An 18,466-nucleotide genomic window follows, 5' to 3' on the forward strand; every position below is an offset into this window, starting at 1 on the left:
TAGTATCTGGTGCTTATAAATATGTAGAGACTTAGGGCTTATGAGAAACTGGTGTATATAGTTATGAAAGTTCAGCGATGGCATGTGGCAGCTGAAGTTCTGATGGTAGTTTCTGGTAGTCAGTATGTTGTGAGCAAGGACCTGGCTGGTGTCTTTAAACTTATGGGATGAAAACTAAGGCAGAAGCCCTTGGGCCAGTTTGGGCCCAATCTGAGAAAGGCAGATAATGCCTCGTGCTCCCTATTTTCTGTAGCTTCAACAATCAAAGCCGAAGGCTCATCCTTGATCTCAGAGGCTGATGAATCCAAGTGTACTGATGCCATTTGGGTTGATCACATTTGATTTGGGAACTGAGTTGATCTACATTTAGGGTATAGATACTAGAGCCCAAAAGTGAGGGGGACAAGGTTAAGGGGGGAGAGCCTCATGTGAGCTGTAATGGTCTTCAGGGTTAGTGTAGTTGTGATCCTAAGAAACGTAGAACAAAGACCCTCATGACTCTCTGCCAGACACATTTGCTGAAACCAGTCAGGGAAATCACAACTGAACGGACATAGAGATAATTTCACGTATATGTTATTTGATTACTTAACCTACTACCAACAGAGTTTTACTCCAGTACTTTTAGAAATATTGGTTTCATGAAAGGTAGATATTGAAGAACTTTGTTAAGATAGGAAAAATAACATACGTTTGAAATTTTTAAGGTACCAGCTCAACCTCTTTGCAAGGATGTGCTTGGATCGCCAGTATCTGGCCATAAACCAGATTTCCACACAGCTCTCTGTCGATCTGATCCTGCGCTGTATGTCAGACGAGAGCCTGCCATTTGACCTCCGAGCGTCGTTTTGTCGCCTCATGCTCCACATGCATGTTGACCGGGATCCCCAGGAGTCTGTGGTGCCTGTTCGCTATGCTAGGCTCTGGACAGAAATCCCCACGAAGATCACGATTCATGAGTACGTTTGGGAAAATTTTTCAAAGGCTTTGCATTCCTTAGATGAAATATAAAATCCAGTGACACCAATTTTGAAATAAAACATAAAGAAAAGCATTTCTGTGTTCAAACTCAGGTGGTTATCTTCCAAATGCAAATAAGATACTCTTTTTGGAACATAAAATGACAACCCTGGATAATAGAAGCATCATTCTGGAAACCAATAAACAGAAATCATATTAATAATAGGCATAACAGTTTGTTAAGTGCTTAATGTTATGGTATACTCTGAGTTAAGTGCTTTACATGTGTTACCTCATTTCACAATAGCCTCATTTTACAGATGAGAGCACAATATCTAGAAAGGTTAATTACTTTACCCAGGCTTAAGAAGCCAGGAAGTTAAAGTATGTATATTTTCCTATTTTTAAATGGTTGCAGTCAATTTAACTTGCTTTATATTCTATCTTTGCAGATATGATTCTATAACAGATTGTTCCAGAAATGATATGAAGAGGAAATTTGCACTGACAATGGAATTTGTTGAAGAATACTTGAAAGAAGTTGTGAATCAGCCCTTTCCTTTTGGAGATAAAGAAAAAAACAAACTGACATTTGAGGTATTTTGAAAAACAATTTGTTCGTGAAGATTTGATTTTTCTTGTCAAAAATGAGATACATTGAACATAAGGATTTTTTCTCTATAATATTTAAGATGCTTTGGTAATTGGTTAGTTTAGTTCATGGAGGTATTATTCCCTCTGCCATTGATTAAAAAATAGATTAGTGCTTTAATTATACTGGATATCCAATGCAAAATATTTTATTTGTAATTAACTACTGTTTCCCTGGATTTTTTTGAGTTTCATTACATTTGTGTAAACTTTGTTGCATTTAGAGTATGTTTGGGTACATTTTTCCATATCCATGGAGGTGATGTGTCTAGCCTCATTAAACTGAATTGAAATACCTCTAGTTATAATATCATTTTGGAGATATAATGACAAAACTGTAGAGAACATGCTGCTGTTACCTGGTGTATTTGGTATCTATGAGTATGTAACAAATTAACCCAGTCTTAGCAGCCCAAAGCAACGAACATTTAGTACTTTAGAGTTTCTATGGGTCATGAATCTGAGAGGGCTTTGCTGTGGGATCTGGTTTAAAGTCTGTCATGAGGTTGCAATCAAGTTTTTGACTGGGATGGAAGTCACCTGGGACTGGACGATGATGGTTGGTGGCCATACTATCTTGTTGGATCTTGACAAGGTAGCATTTTCATAGGCTGCTTGTGTCCTTATGGCACAGCACCTGCCTTCTGCTGGGAAAGAGAGAGAGCCCGACATGGAAGCTGCAGTCTTCTGTGACCTAATCTTGGAAGTGGCATGCTGTCCCTTCTGCCATATTTTGTTTGGCACACAGATAACCCTGACACAATGTGGAAGGGACCATATAATGGTGGCCATCTTGGAAGCTGCCTTTTGCACCTAGTGTGTCTTATAGTATCCAGAAGACCACAAAGCCAGCATAGGAAACCTGCATTTCTGGACAAATACCACGAATAATATCCATTTATTAAATTAATTCATTAATATAACCATTTATTAAGTGGTATCCTACTGTCTTACATGAATTTACATTTAATTAAGAGGTACTCATTCTAATGTAGACTTCTTTAAATCACCTTCATATACCTAAAATCTTGTCTTCTTGTTTCCTTGGTGGACACCTCATCTTCTTGTCATGTGGAACTTTGATGAGGTTGAGGAACTGGTCTTATTTGGGTTTAATTGTAAACTTGAATTAATCAGAGTTAGTGATTGCTTTTGTAGTATTTAAATTCCTAGTTGTTAAAAATTAGAATGCTTAGAAATACCCGCACTAATTTAGATAATAACATGTCAACATTAATTTTAGTTCCTAATGTTTTTCTTTTCTTTTCTGCCTTACCCCATTTTTTAATGAAGGTGGTCCACTTGGCTCGGAATCTTATATACTTTGGATTTTATAGTTTCAGTGAATTATTAAGGCTAACAAGGACGCTTCTGGCTATCCTAGATATTGTACAGGTCCCCATGTCATCGTATTTTGAAAGATTAAGCAAATTTCAAGATGGAGGTAAGAATTTTTGAGAAGAATTATATTCTTTTTGGTACTGTTCAGAAATGAGATAAAAAAACCAAACATACAGAGAAGTGGTGGTTAACATGCACCTACTAACAGATGTGTACAAATAAAAAGTAATCCAATGGTAAGACTGAATGAAAATATGCTGGGTTTACAAACATGCTTCTCTGTTCTTAATGCTAAAACTTAAGAGAAAAATTGATAAGGTTAATGAGTTGCATCTTTAGCAATTAACATATGGTCAATCCATTAGAGAAAATATTATGTGTGAAAAATGAAAACATATTAGTATTTGTGATCATCCTGATATATGAATAAGCTGGCTATGCTGCATAGCAGGGCATAGAAAAATGCAAAGAACAGGCCCACTGAGGGTCATACTGGAAAAACAGTGAATGCAGAGCTAGTGTGGGAGGTAGTACACTGGATGAGAATGGGCTTTTGAGTCAGAGTGCTTCTGTTCCTTTTCTCATATGAGATATGAAGATGATAATACTAGTATCTTCCTCACAGTTTCCTTGTGAGAATTAAATGAATGCATGCAATATATTCAGAGTATTTGCAACAGGGCCTGCTCATAACACAATAAAATTTTGATAGTGGTTGTCTTTATGTGGGATGCCCTGAAAATCCCCGGAGGTAGAGAATTGTTTGCAGAAGGTATATTGAAGAGTGCATTCAGGATATACACCTGTGAGGAAGAGAGGACGATAAGATTGGGCAGACAGAGAAGCTGATCCAAAATGCAGGTGCAACTGAGACCTCCGCTGATCCTGCAGGGAACTCTCTCAAACTAGGATGGCGCTGTGATGTGGTCACAAATTAATTCAAGGGGCTGAGTTTTGGATCCTTGTATCAGTCAGCTAAAATCTTGTAAACTGGCTCCATCATGGAGGAGGTGGGTAACCTTGAGAAAGGCAGTTCCCTTTGGGGAAGGGTCACTCTTAATGACAGATGTGAAAAGTCACAGCCATGATTCCCAGTACCTGGGGGAAGAGACGCCTCAGCTCGGAAGAGGAGAGATGGGTGGAACACAATGCATCCATTACAAATTCCACTACAAGATTTAAAAAGTAAAACTGAAAATATGATTTTAGACATAAGGAAGAAATATCTGGTTACGAATTATAAATGAGGAACATCCAGGTATCTTAAGTAATTAATTGCTGCTGTCTATATTTCAATTCCTTCTGTGTTTTCTCCTGTGTGATCAATAAGAAACAAATTAAACTACATAAATCCCTCACCTTCAGCAGAACTGGAAGACAGAGGACAGTATAAACCTCAGGTACTGTATGGAGAAAAGTAACATCAGTTTTCAGTAGAGCTGTCTCATGAGTTTTCACTGTAAATCTTTGTGGACAATTCTGGGTTTCTAGAAAAAAATTGTGTGGAAGGGACAAGAGGGGATTCTGTGAAAATCACAGTCAGAAAAAGTCTATCTTAAGTGTGGGCATACTTAAGTTAGGTAGCTATGGGAACACTGAATAAAGAGGAAGGGACTTCACAATACACAGGTAGCAGTGTGGGGGAAAAATGCTTCTAGGGATAAACAAGGTTAAAAGTAAGGGATAGAACTTTTTGGAGTCTTGTTGATGAAGGGAAATAAGTAAAATGGGGAAATCTAGAATACCACAATAAATGGTATTTCTTTCCACTATAAATGGAAGGAAACATAACTTCTCTCCTGTTCCCATCCCCAAAGCCACTTTAAAGAAACCACACCTCATGACATAAACATGGGAGTCTGCTCTTGAACTAAAGATCTTGTAAACTGGCTCATACTGTCATTCTTATCTAAAAAATTGCTAGATATAATCAGTCTTCATTTATATGAAATTACTACAAGTTCAAAATAGAATAAAGAATCAAAACATTTCAGTTGGTGGAAATTCCTCTTTGAAAAGCAACCATGAAACAGAAGAAAATGATAACACAACACTCTAATCTGAAATAAATGTCTCCTAACAAATATTGGGGTATGAAAAGCACCTTGAATCACAAATTCAGAAACTAAGAAATAAAAAAAAGAAGAAATGAAATTAAAGTTGATTGAACTTTGGAAAAAAATAGAATAAAATGGTAGATTTTATTTATTTATTTAGAAATACAGACTAAATGACAAGATATCAAAGGGAGAACAGATCTGAACAAAAGTTTAATAAATACCATTGAACAAGGCAAGTGAACAATGAAAAGAATGTCAATGATATAAAGAAACAGCTAAAGAGGGTCAGAGAAAGTAGATGAAATGGGAGAAAGGCAAAGAACGGCCATCATGTGAATAATTGGAGTCCCTGAAGAAGAAAAACAAAATGTGGAACAAAACTGATTTTTAAAATTACAGTAAAAAACATTCTGTAAGTAAAAAGATAACCTGAATTCTACATGGTAAAATTGTCCAGAATGGTAATCTCCAAGACAAAGCAGAACACAACTATTATATGTAGTATATATTCAGGGAGATTGGTAGGAGAGAGAGAGAGTTACTTTGAAACAAGTGGAGAAAAAGGGAAAGGAAAGATGTTTTTTGGTATGATGCTTTTCTAATCTACAGTTTACTCTAAACCATTCTTAAAAAGAAGGCGATCTTGATTTCTGGTCTAAGTGTTTATACTTTGCTTTCAGAATTTGTTCACAAAACAAGTATTTTCTTTCTCTGAATATTTTTAATCTTATATGTACTTTCCATTGTTCTGTCCATGTCTGCTATCTAAGACACATTTTTACTTTTGAAAATATTTTATAATTATCATATATTCTTGTGAACTCCATTTATCTCTGGACATAGACATCTTAATTATTCTTTTAGATATCTGAGAAACACTAATTAATTTATTCAAAAAGAACGTATTGAGAACTGTTGTATGCCAGGTACTGTTCTATTCACTGAAAGTAAGCAATGAACAAGATAAACCAAGTCCTCAGCCACAGGGAGGACAGACAATAAATAAATAGGCAGGACCTCTGTATCCTGCTGCCTCTAGTGGGGGGAGACTATAAGGTAATAAACAAATGAATATACCCCGTAACATCAGGTAACACTCTGAAGCAAAACAAAGTAGGACGATATGGAGAGAGGTGGAGTAAGAGAGAGCACTTATTTTTAGCTAGAGTGGATTGAACAAGTTCTCTAACATGTGAGCAGGTACCTATATGTATTCAGGAAGAAAACCCTGAGGCAGAGTAAGTGTGCTATGTGTGAGGAGCAGCAGGAAGACCATTTTGGCCAAGGTAAAGTGATAAGAAATTCCCATGTACACAGGGTCTGGCAGAAGTAATGCCTGCTTGAGTGTGGTTGGTATGGTAGTTATATGGGTGTAACTATTTAGAGTTTTAATTTGAGTACTTCACCTAAAATGTCATATGGTGTGCTTGAGTGTGATATTGTTATGTTACAGAATTACATGCTTATGATTTTATAATAAAAGATAATGCGATACAAAGGGGCGTTATTTGTGCTGGACCCTGTATATTGCATGAACCAAAGCTTTGAGGTTTCTTCCTTCTGAGATGTCAGCTGGTATGTCAACGTCTCTTCATTTGGAGAATTGCATTTTCCTAATTTGTGGAAAGGGGTTTGTGGATTTTGACTAAATTTTTGGAATCTAAATGTGTTTATTCCCCTACAGAATATTGTATACCCGTGAAAGTAATTTAAATTTAAGGACTGTAGTTTTAAGATCACTTTAATTTATTTTTTAAGATCATGTCTCTTGATATGTACAGATTGGTGGGTAAATTATTTCTTTTATACATTCCTATGATTGGGTACATGATGTAAACTCTGAGGAAATAGAGTTTGTTGTTAAGCATGATTCAGTAACAATTATAATTATACTCCAGATGGCGCATCTGAGAGAAACATTCTTCATTCTACTGAACCCTAAAAGTCCTTCTTAAGGAGTCACTTTTGCTTTTACAAACATTAAACGCTTATTTAGCTCCACTAACTTTAATACATTTGGAAGGACAGTGCTTTTTTAGCAAAACATTCAAATCTAGATTTCTTTGAAGCACAGTTATACTTGCAAGACAAAAAAAAAAAAAAATACGGCGCTGTGCTTTTTTGTCAACATTGCCTCAAGATGCATTTAAAAAAGTGACTATGAGGTTTTATTTTTATAACTATATAAAATAAAAAAGAATGTGCCTCACAGGGATACATTATTTGCTCACAAAATTGCCAGTAATGCAAATGTATTGAGCTGTGCATGGATTTGAGATTGTTTCATAAAAAGTTTTCATTTAAAGCACCGATATAGAAAAGTATATTCAGGGAGATTAATTAACTTGCCTAAGATCCCCTAGTCAGTAAACAGCATTGCTAAGAAGCGCAAGAAATTAGTCTTTCTATCCTTTGTGCCACTTGATTATTTATTTGTCCAATGAGATTGCATTTTAGAAAATTGTTATTGAGGTTAGAATTTTGTTTCATAAATTTTATTTTATTTTATTTTATTATATTAATTTTGCTGTGGTGACATTGGTCAGTAGGGTCGTCAGGCTTCAGGAGTCCGTTTCTGTGATACGTGATCTACATGTGCACTGTTGCGCCCACCACCCAAAGTCAAATCATTTTCATAAATTTTAAAGTTAATACATATGTAGGGCATCAGTCTTATAATACCTTCTTTAAGTAAACAAAATGTAGAGTTTAAAATAAAAAAAAGGGACACAGCAACGTCCTGTGCCTCTAGATGTGGCACACACAGTGTCACCTGTTTAATATTCCTGATAAAAATTCATAATCTCTAACTAATCATGAGGAATTATCAGAGAGGTGTAAATTGTGGGATATTTAATAGAAAAACTGGCTTGAACACAAAAGATGTCAAAATCCTAAAAGATGAGGGCTGAGAAACTTTCTGATTAAAGGAGATTAAAGAGACATGGCAGCTAAATACAATATTTGATTGTGGATCAGGAAAAATATTATCTACAGAAACATTATTGGCACAATTGGTGACATTTGACTATGTATTATATATTAGTTTGTAGTATTGTGTCAGTTAGATTTCCTGAATTTTTATTGTAGTGTGGTTATATTAGGGAATGTACTTGTTTTTAGCAAATTCATGCTGAAGAATTCAAGGTTAAAAGGTTGCGATGTCTGAAACTAACCCTTAAGTGCTACAGGAAAGATATACTTTATGTGTGTGTATGTGTGTGTGTATGTGTATGCATATTATCTGTAGAGGGAGGGTGCGAGAACAAGGGAGGACACAAATGTGCCAGAATTTGTGACTCAACAAATCTGGGCAGAGGGTATTACAGGAATTCCCTGTACAATTCTCGGAGCTCTTCTGATATGCTTGAAAAGTCTTCCGAAACAGAAAAGTTAGCAACTTAAATAATTAGCCAAGTAAGAATATGATTTATTATCAGTAAGATGACACTTCAAACTTCAAGCATTATCCTATAGCTCTATTATGAGGTGTTATTATAGCTGAGTTCTATTAGACTATAATTTCCTAGCAAAAGTTCTGTTAGACTCTATACATTCTTAACAAAGAAAGCAAAGAACACATTTCTGGAATCTCCAAATGTGGAGACAGGATCGTCAGGCCTGGGAAAAATTCCTGTGGTGCAGAGTGAGACAGAGGTTGATGCCAGAGAGGAAATCCTGGATTACGGAAAGTAGCGGGGAAACTACTCTTCTTTTAAAGGACAACCATGGAGCCTTAGCGGTGTTGCCACCTTGAAATACCCAGTGTAGTGTCATCTTGGCTCTTTTATATTCAAAGGATCTGGGATTATATATTTCCTGTTTCACTGAAACTCTATTTTCAACTGGAGCTCATATGCAAAGCACAATTTTTAAAAAATAGAAAGTAATTTTATAAGCATTCTTGTTAGGCCTACCACTTCCTTCAAACAGTAATATTGGTTTTCTTTACTATGTCTGGAAAATTTTGTGCAGTAGAACCAGGTCTTCTTTTTTTTTAATAAAATTCTCCTGATCTACTTACCTCTTACTATACCTGCTTCAGTTCAGGCGGGGTTGAATATTCAGAGAAATGGTTCAGTGGGTGTTGGGCAGGGCGGACCCAGGGGAGCGGAAGAAGAGACGTGCCCAGAAGGGAAAGGCTTACAGTTCCCGGTGTTCAGTTCGTGCTGGCCTCCCTCACGCCTGTCTTGAATAGGATGTACACATGCAGCCTTCGTTTGTTTTTCTTGGAAAACCTGCAGGTTTTGATGTCCATGATTAGTGTTTGAAGTGATGGGGATAGCTGGCTTGGGAAGTGGCAATTACAGAAGTTTTTCTCTTCTGGGTGCTTGGTACGATGCAGCCCACCTCCGTGCCACTGTGAACTGTCCTCGACCCAGAGCTGGTTGGGGGTCTGAGTCAGGCTCCCAGGCTGGGCTGCTCACCGTCACAGTGGCTTTCAGCTGGCACGCTCAGCAGAAATTGCTGGGCTCAGAAGCAGCTTTTCATTTTTGGGCCCTAGAGGTCGTCCAGTCAGAAAATTGTCCAGGCACGCTCGCACGGAGACCCGGGAGTGGCCCTGGCCTGGCCTTGTTCCAGTGAAATAGAAGATTCTAATCTTCAGAAACATCAATCCTTCCATCGGCTCTGTCTCACTTAGGAAAAGAAGTACTGTTTTCAAACAAATGTATGCACTCCCAACTGGCTATGTTCAGTCAATTTGCTTTGCCTAATACCTATCATTTGCGCTCAGTGATCTAACAGGCAGAGGCTTCGTTTGGTGTAATTGATCTTTTGGGTGGAAAGATTACATCAAGCAGTGCTCTTCTTTGTCATGTATAGAAATCAAAAGCAAATGTATATGTTGGCTGATGAACTGGGTATTTTCAATATACTTTTGAAAGTACATTCCATTTTAAAAACTATACATTCTTTTTTCTTTATGGTTGCCAAAGGATATACAGTCTAAGGGTAGATACAGCTGCTAATTAAGACCACTTTTTACAGCAGCATGGGTATATGTGTTTTGTCCTACTACAGCCATTTGAATAATTGAGGACAAATGTCAATCTTACTTACACATTCTTCTAATGAGCAACATAAGATGTTCACTCTGACCGGTCAGAGTATCATCTCCATCTGAACAGAGTATAGAACTTGACAGTGTCTGGAAATGGTTTGGGTCTAATTTATTCTTTCAGTATCCTTCAACTTACCTGTTTGAGGGATACCCCCTTTACCCATGGGCATATGTTCCAAAATCCACAGTGGATGGCCCAAAAGTATGTTTGGATAGTACTAAACCCTATATATGCTATTTTTTCCCCTATATATGCATAACTTTTCACTTAAAGAAAGCACTTTATGGCTTCTCTTTGGCATATCCAAATTGCCAGCATCACTACTCTTACGCTTTGGGGCCATTCTTAGGTCAAATAAGTTACTTAAACGCTGGTACTCAATACCACAATTATCAATCTGGTAAGCAAGAAGGCTGTGGCATGGAGACACTGGGTGATGCGCATCCTAGGGGGGAATGGCAGGAGAGTTCATCGTGCTATCCACAATGACATGCAATTTAAAACTTGCGAGTTGTTCATTTATGACATTTTCCATTTAATATTTTTGGACTGTAGTTGACCATGGTTGACCGTAGGTAACTGAAGCTCTGGAAGGCACAACTGTGGACAAGGGGGGGGACTACTGCACTCTGTTGGGGTGCAATGCTGTTTTCATAATGCCTTGAGATTATTCCACTGGGTTTAAAACGACGACGGTGATGACCACAGTCTCCCAGCAACTCTAGAATTACTTACTGCAGGTTGTGTTCCCTAGAAAGCAGACTCTGAGATAGAGATTAGAAGGAGGTGTCTTAGAGACAGCTGTTAGGATCAGGACCAGTGGAATAGGAGCGAAAGAAGCAGGGCTGGGCAGATTGGGAAATCGGGTTGTGAGACCGTTGTAGTGGAAGCTTCTGGAAGTCTTTCAGAGTTGTCACCCATTGGAATGGAGGGGTTGAGTCTTTAAGCCCCACGGGCCGCCCAGTTTGGGGCAGCTGTTTTCAGACCAGCCCATCCCCATTGGGGGCGGACACTCGAGGGCTGGCGACCACGAAGCACTGATAGCCGTTGAGGCAGTCATCCTTCTTTCCCGAAAGGGGGTCTGGGCAGGGCCACGACAGCGCCCGCCAGAGGTGTCTTCCCGAAAAGCACTGTAGTTGGAACAGCTGTAAATCAAGAAGAAGATCTCATAGGAAACAGAGATTAGGGAGAAAAGTAACAACGACTTGAAGGCATTTAAAAGCCTAACAGAGTTCTCTACAGGGGAAAATTTTCTAGAATCTGTGTACGTCCCTGTGCCCCAGAATCACTGGCATCAGAACCACACTTTAGGCTGCAAGTCTCTCCCGAAATCCTCTTCAGCTGATGAAGTGATGTTTTGCTCTTCTGAGCCTGGTTCTCCCGCCAGCTTTGTGCTCTAATGACTCCACCTTTACGTTCTTTCTCGGTTATTGTAAAATGTCTTCTACACTTTTTTTTCCTGCTTAAACTTTTTTAAGTTTTAGGGAAAATGCCTGTCTGTGTACCTGTCAGGTTCTTTCTTAGTTATCAGCAGTGCCTAAGAGGATCCCCTTCACCCTTTCTGGGATTAATTTTCTCTCTAATTTGGAGAAAGAGAGTTTCAAGCATGTGATCTCCACCAGATCATGTTCTTTTAAAAAAATCAAATGCACATATAAAAATAGGTGAAAAATAACTACTTTGTACTGAGTTTCTCCCACGTGCCAGGCCGAGCACTTGGCAAAGGATTACTATATTTAGCATTCCTCTAGATAAAATCCGTATCACAATTCAGCGACTTAGTTATTATTGTCACTTTTTGCCCAGGAAATAGGCTGAGAGGTTAAATACTTTGCCTGAGACCATACACCTTGCAGCTTGCTGAACCAAATTTTGAATTCAGGTCTTTTCTTCTTCTTACTTTAAAAAAAACAAACAAACAAACCTGCAGGTCTACAGTTTAGGTCCTTTATGCTGTCAACATACTGCTTTCTAGATAGATGACTTCTTTATCTGCAGATAGTCTGTTTTCTGTTTTCCAGGTTTCCTAAGAAAGTTTTAACAGTGGTTGTTTACTAAAGACTTTAATTTAACTTGAAGTAATTGTACAGGTCAGATCAAAAAAGTTTTTAAACCAAGAGTTGTCCTTTCAGGAGTGGTTGTTTGCCTTGCCTCAGAAACAAAGCTTCAGTCACAAGTCTTAAGATCTTTACCATTTAAATATCTCTTGAGGGTGGATGTTCCTCTTCAGTCCCTGAAGTGGGTGTCTGCCTGGGCCCCCTGACTCTGTTCTGGCATTTTGTCTATATTCCAACATTCCAAATCACACACTCTACCTCTTTTACTTGCTCTCATCATCTCTAGAGAATAATAACTCTTTTTAAAAATTGGTGCCTGAGAGTCTTCATAATTTGAGTTAGATGCTAGTTCTATTTCTTGCTGATTCCCCTGTAATACTGAACAATTTTATCTTCTTAGATGCCTTTCCGGGAGCTGCTTCTGTATTTCACACATACTTTCATAACGTGCTTATCATTCAGATGAAAATATGTAAGTCATATGCCTTATATAAATATACATGCATTTGAGGGACCAAAATGTTTAGACATCCTAATATTCCAAATACATATTTGTGTCTTTCTTTTGTTAATTTTGTAATTATTATTATGTCCATTTTTCCTGATAGACTTACAAAGGGCTCCATGACTCTTAGGGTTACTACCTAGATAATTCAATAATAAAGATTTAAATTTATTGATAGAGAGCACCAGAGAGGGGAGAAAAACTATGAAAAATAGATTTTATTTATTGTTCTACAGCTGACTTGTACAATACCTAATATATCTTTACATACACACTTGACTTTCAAAATTATCTATTGAGTGAAATGCACTTGATGGATTATGTAAATTATATGCTTTATATAAATATGTATGTATTTCATGATAAAAATATTTTCTAGACCACGACATTCCAAATATGTGATTGTTTTTCTTTTGTTACTTATGAAATTTCAGTTTGGCTTTCCAGACTTCCAGTGAAGGGAAGATAACATGACAAATACCAGTTCATATTAACATACTTCCTGGTATTTTATTCCTGCAATTTTATTTTAGCAATTTTAGTGATTAATGTTATACCTTCCCAGTGATCTCGATACACCATCTTAACAGACTATCATGGTTCAGATATTCACTTGCTAACTGTGTCGGTTAATAAACTTCAGAAGGACTTAATGAATATGATGCATGTACAATCTACATGTCACAGTAAGTCACAAAGTGACGCTACAACTTCCTTATAGTTCTCCCAGTCAGGGGTTACACATGTAAAATTTTAATAGGCAAAATTATTTTTGTTACACTTTGTAATTTTCAGTAGAAGCAGAAGACTCTGATACTAGGTTTGTCTGTGTTTCCGTGGGATGTGTCAGGAACAGAGGCACCATCATGTAGTGTTTTAAGTTTTGGTTTTCAAAGGTACCAGCCACCCAGTGCGTGAAGTTTAGTGTGGGGTTTATTCTTATTCTTTAAGCCAGGGATCCCCAACCCCCGGGCCATGGACTGGTACTGGTCTGTGGCCTGTTAGGAACTGCACAGCAGGAGGTGAGTGGTGGGCAGGCGCAAGCGAGTGAAGCTTTGCTTGCATTCCCACCTGAGCTCTGCCTCCTGTCTCCTGCACCCCCATTCGTGGAAAGATTGCCTTCCATGAAACCAGTCCCTGGTGCCAAAAAGGTTGGAGACTGCTGCTTTAAACTGTAAAGTGACCCTGAAACCTGGAGTTACCTGGGAGTGATATGTATGACTGCTGGCACCCAGGAAGAGCTACTAATGCTACCAAATTGAGTTACTAGGACAAAATCAATACCTGTGGAGGACCTCACAAAAAATGAGACTGACTAAAGAGGACCATATTGTCCTCACCTCCTCTCTATTCCAAATGCTTTCTCAAATTGTAAATATGTTTGAGCCTTATACACTGATGCCTCCAAGTGTTAGTTAATACAGTGGGACAGTTCCCTGGTCCTCTCAATTTCTGGTCAAGAGAGTCCACCCAGGACCTACAAGAAGGCACGCTATGAAACCAAACATACGTTATAGAACATTAGCACCTAAAGGGGTTGTAGAAATGATCTACATCATCTATGAATTTCAGGTCTTCATATAACACCCATTACAAATGGTCATCTAGAAGAATCTCCTCTAACACCTGAATAACCAAGTTTTATTGCTGCAAAAGACAAGTCTCTCTTATTCCGAACATCTCCAATGATTAGGTTTCTTTTGTCAGGTTATTAGAAATATACCTCCCTCTAACTTCCAGCAAGCACCCCTACTTTTGTTCCCTAGAGCCACATTGACATCTAACATCACTTCCCACGTCAGTTCTTTCTACGTGTGAAAATGGTCAGCATGTCATCTGAGTGTTTCATTCTCTCTGTTAGTCATCGGCCGTTCCTGGAACAGTTCGTCTCATGAGGCACACACAGATCATTGATCACTGGTTTGATCAGCATAGAGGCAATGACAGTTATTTTCTCATTTGTTCTGAATACCTTACTTTTTTGATGCAGCATGGGTTAAAATGAGTATTTCTGGTAACGATGACATAGTATTGATCCCTACTGAATTTGAACACAACTGAAGTTCTAATTTGTGCTCTGTTACGTCACCTTTTCCCCATCACTTACTCATTTGATTTTATTTAAACCTAAGTGCAGGGCATTTTATATTTTGATTTTACCTTGTTGTATTTAACCTATTAGTTTTCATCCTGTTGATGTAGTTTGGGACTTGGGGGAGTCATTCACTGTATTATCCTTCCTTGTTTCATGTTATCTATGCATTTGAGAAACATGCTGCTTCTCCCATCTCTGACAAAAATATTTATTGGGTTGAGGTAACAACAGAACAGAAAGGAAGCAGAGGCTCTCAGTACTTTAATGATGATTGATTTATTAATACTCATTGGCTATTAGCAGTGAACTCAAACCATGTTTGTGAAATTGTACATTTTTCAAAGTATTTACTTTATTCAATATCTGTACCTCTAAGAGCTTTTGTTAGTGATGGCAAGGAGGATTGTCAAGGGGGTTAACTGGGAAAGGGCACAAGGGCGATTTCTTGGGCAATGACAAAAGTTTGATATCTGGACGACATGTGATTCATATGGGCGAGTGCCTTCCTTGTTAAAACCGCTGAAACCTTTTATTAAAGATCTGTGCATTTCACTATATTTAAATTACATCTTAATTATAAATTTTTTTAGTATGTAAATTCACTTCGATTACCAACTGTTAAGAATTAAAGATCAGTTTTGCAAGTTAAAATCTCGAGGTTTGGAATATTGAAATGACTTTGTCAGTATTTGACAGTGATGAAATCCAAAATAAGATGTGGAACTCAACTCCTGTTTTGTATGAATTGCTTTTTCAATTCATCCTTTGAATAACACTTCTTTAGGGTGTGGGATGGGAAATAATTTTCTCCTAAGCAGTCTACTTGATAGTCAGAAAAAGATGGATAATAACATTTCTGTATTTTAGTAACATGTTTTCAAAAGGTTTTGCCTTGTTCTATTTCTAAGCTCTTGGAAAGTTGGAATCTGTAAATGGGTTTCATAACCTAATGTATTCAGTGAATGTTTATTTAGAATGAAGAAAATTCGGTGTCAAATTATCTACTTTGTCCATTGAGTAGTTTATCAATGACTCCTCTGAAGGATTTTTCCTTTTAGAGGCACCGTTGTGTGACAGTCTTGCCACAGTGTAGGAGGCTGTGAGCTATGGTTATGTTTTGGAACCACATCTATTCATTCATTAGTGAGGTGGTGACCACAGTAATAGAACTTCTTGAAATTGAGTAGAGTTGTTTTTCAGGGGTATAGTGAAAGCCTGCACATGTTCTCTATTTTTAATTTTGAACTAATGCCTTATAATTATATGATAGTTTTTATTCTTCGTGACTTTTTTTTGCATGAATTATATAATTTTATTCTCACAAGAAATTGGAACATAATTTATTAGGATTAAGATTCTGAACATTGGATGATGAAGTAATTTGAGAAAGATCACACTACTCTAATCTAAATCTTTGACTCCATTCAAATCCTAGGTCGAAATCACATTTCTCCAGGGAAACTGCTGTTCCCTTTCCTTATCCTACAATAATTTTCTCAATTAAAAACAATTTCCTACACAATTTTGCGTACTACCCATGCTATACTGTTACTGTCTCATCTGCTTTGTATTTGTTCTTAATTTCTTTTTTGGACATGTTTTATGTTTTCCTAGCTATATTATAATTTTTCTGCTTCTCTTGTGTCCTTCTACCCACTATGTTCCTACTATAGAGCCAGATGAACATTAGCTTCTTAATAAATACTTTCTGAACAAGGGCTGCCCTTACAATCAAATTCTGTAATGTAAACAGAATGCCCCAAGTAGTGTGTGGCCCATTATATAATAATAACTGGTTGGATAAGATCACTCGGGAATAATGTGAGTAAATTTATTATTTGATTAATAGTAATTCCACATTTTCAGTACACAGTGTTGATTAGAATATTTTTTTCTGTGTTTGGTAGGTTTCCTGAGTTCTAGTATAAGATATTTGGAAACTTGTAAGGTGATTGTCTTTCAGTGAAGCAATATGGTGTGGGGTAAAGATGTACACTGACATCAGCTGACTTGAATCTGAGACTCTGTCAGATTCTGACTTGACTTTCTGACAATGTAAAGTGGAATGCGTTGCCCCAACCACTGCCTTGCTGTGGGGGCGGGGGGCGGTGTGCATGTGGATGAGCCAAGTACAGGGGATGTGATGTGCTCTTGATAATGGCAGAACCCATGATTTCCCTTATCTCCTTGTTATCTATTTTATTAGTTTTTCCTTTTTAACAAGTTTTAAAGTAACATGAAATTATATATGCTTTTTGGAGAAATTTAGGAAAGTATAAAGGAAAGCAAGCAAAAGCTCACCATGATGAAACATGGAGTACCTTTAATGTATTGGTGTTTAATTTTTTATGGGAGCCTTATAAATAAGTCATTCTCATTTTTAATAATTCATTTGTTAATCTAATCCTTTTCTTTTATTTGTGTATTAATCTAACAGTCATTTACTGACTGGCTGTTGGGTGTCAGACACTATTCTAGGTGTTGGAGGAAGAGCACTACCCCAGGCCAAATGCCCGTCTTCATGGAGCTTCTATTCTTTTTTAGGGGGGGGTACAGTAATCACATGGAAAAAAATCAAATATGATGTGTGAGGGTGCTAATGCCATGGCTGAAATGAGCAGGTGCATGGAGCCAGGGTGACGGCAGTCCTTTAGAGAGGGTGACACCGATCTGAGGAGGTGATACTGTACCAGAAATCGGAAAGGATTGAGGGAGCCAGCCAAACAACCAGCTGGATAGGAGACCCCGAGGCCAAGGAATAGCGGGTTTCCCCCGGGGCCCCCGCATGGTGTAAGACCCGATGAGGACTGGACATCTTGCTCTCCAAAGCCTGGCGATCTAACTGAACTGGGAGTGCTGCTCATCCATTGTCTTGGGGTGTTCAATTTTGGTCTTCCATTTACTCTGTGTTACTTATTACTCTGCTTATATCACTAGCTTAATTAAAGCTTTGATCTTGTGTGAATGTTTTTGTTTTCCTTGCATACAGATAAGTTCTTTTATAACCCAGACCCTTTATCACTGGGAAGAAGCATTGTTCCTAAGATTGTTTGAAATGGAAAATGTCTAGTTCCAGAGCAGCCGCGGTTTCCAGCAGGCAGAGGTTCATGAGGAGCTGCTGAGCAGGGATGGAAAGTAGAAAGACTTCCTGAATTATATCTTTATGGTTTCACAGCATTCAGTTTCAAATGAATTATTAGAACAGTAGATGCATTTACTCAAATCCAACTGTAAAGATATGTCTCAGGGAAATAAGAATGATTTTCAGATGATTCATTTTTTGGTTTATATTACTATAAAACATTGAGCTGACTTTAATAGTCACAGAACAAGTAAATTGCTATGAACAATTATTCACAGAATTCTTCTAATCAAATGCCTATTTGCTCTTATAAATGCTTAGAAGGTTGGCTATCTGATATCTAAACAGCTGGAAAATTCAAATTTTTCATTTTTACTCTTATGTGCTCATAGAAGAAAACTATTTCTAATAGAAATAAATAACGGATAATGATGATTTAAAACACCAATGGACATAAGGTAAATTTAAATCAAGTAAGAGGCTGCTAAATGTCTTATACCTTCTATATATCCATATAACTGTTAAAGATTGTTGAACCCAATAGCGATCATTGGCAATAAAATAACTATTGAACAGAGAAAATTTAAACTATGGTTAGGAAAGCTTTAGTATTAGGCAAATACCTCGTTGCTTCCTATGTCTGTGGTATTGG

At 37.5% G+C, this 18,466-nt stretch overlaps 1 protein-coding gene across 1 annotated transcript in view; it reads left to right on the forward strand.

Moving 5' to 3' along the window:
- ITPR2 (inositol 1,4,5-trisphosphate receptor type 2) overlaps positions 1–18,466 on the forward strand; it is a 434,318-nt gene that overhangs the window by 141,796 nt on the left and 274,056 nt on the right. Inside the window, exons 19-21 of the mRNA XM_054591314.1 lie at positions 708–959; positions 1,413–1,557; positions 2,905–3,055. Coding sequence (XP_054447289.1) covers positions 708–959; positions 1,413–1,557; positions 2,905–3,055 — 548 coding nt within the window. The remainder of the gene's footprint in view (positions 1–707; positions 960–1,412; positions 1,558–2,904; positions 3,056–18,466) is intronic.

The sequence above is a fragment of the Pteronotus mesoamericanus genome, unplaced genomic scaffold (genome assembly GCF_021234165.1).
Source record: "Pteronotus mesoamericanus isolate MK-2021 breed Mesoamerican mustached bat unplaced genomic scaffold, CSHL_Meso_final scaffold_21, whole genome shotgun sequence".
Taxonomy (NCBI): domain Eukaryota; kingdom Metazoa; phylum Chordata; class Mammalia; order Chiroptera; family Mormoopidae; genus Pteronotus; species Pteronotus mesoamericanus.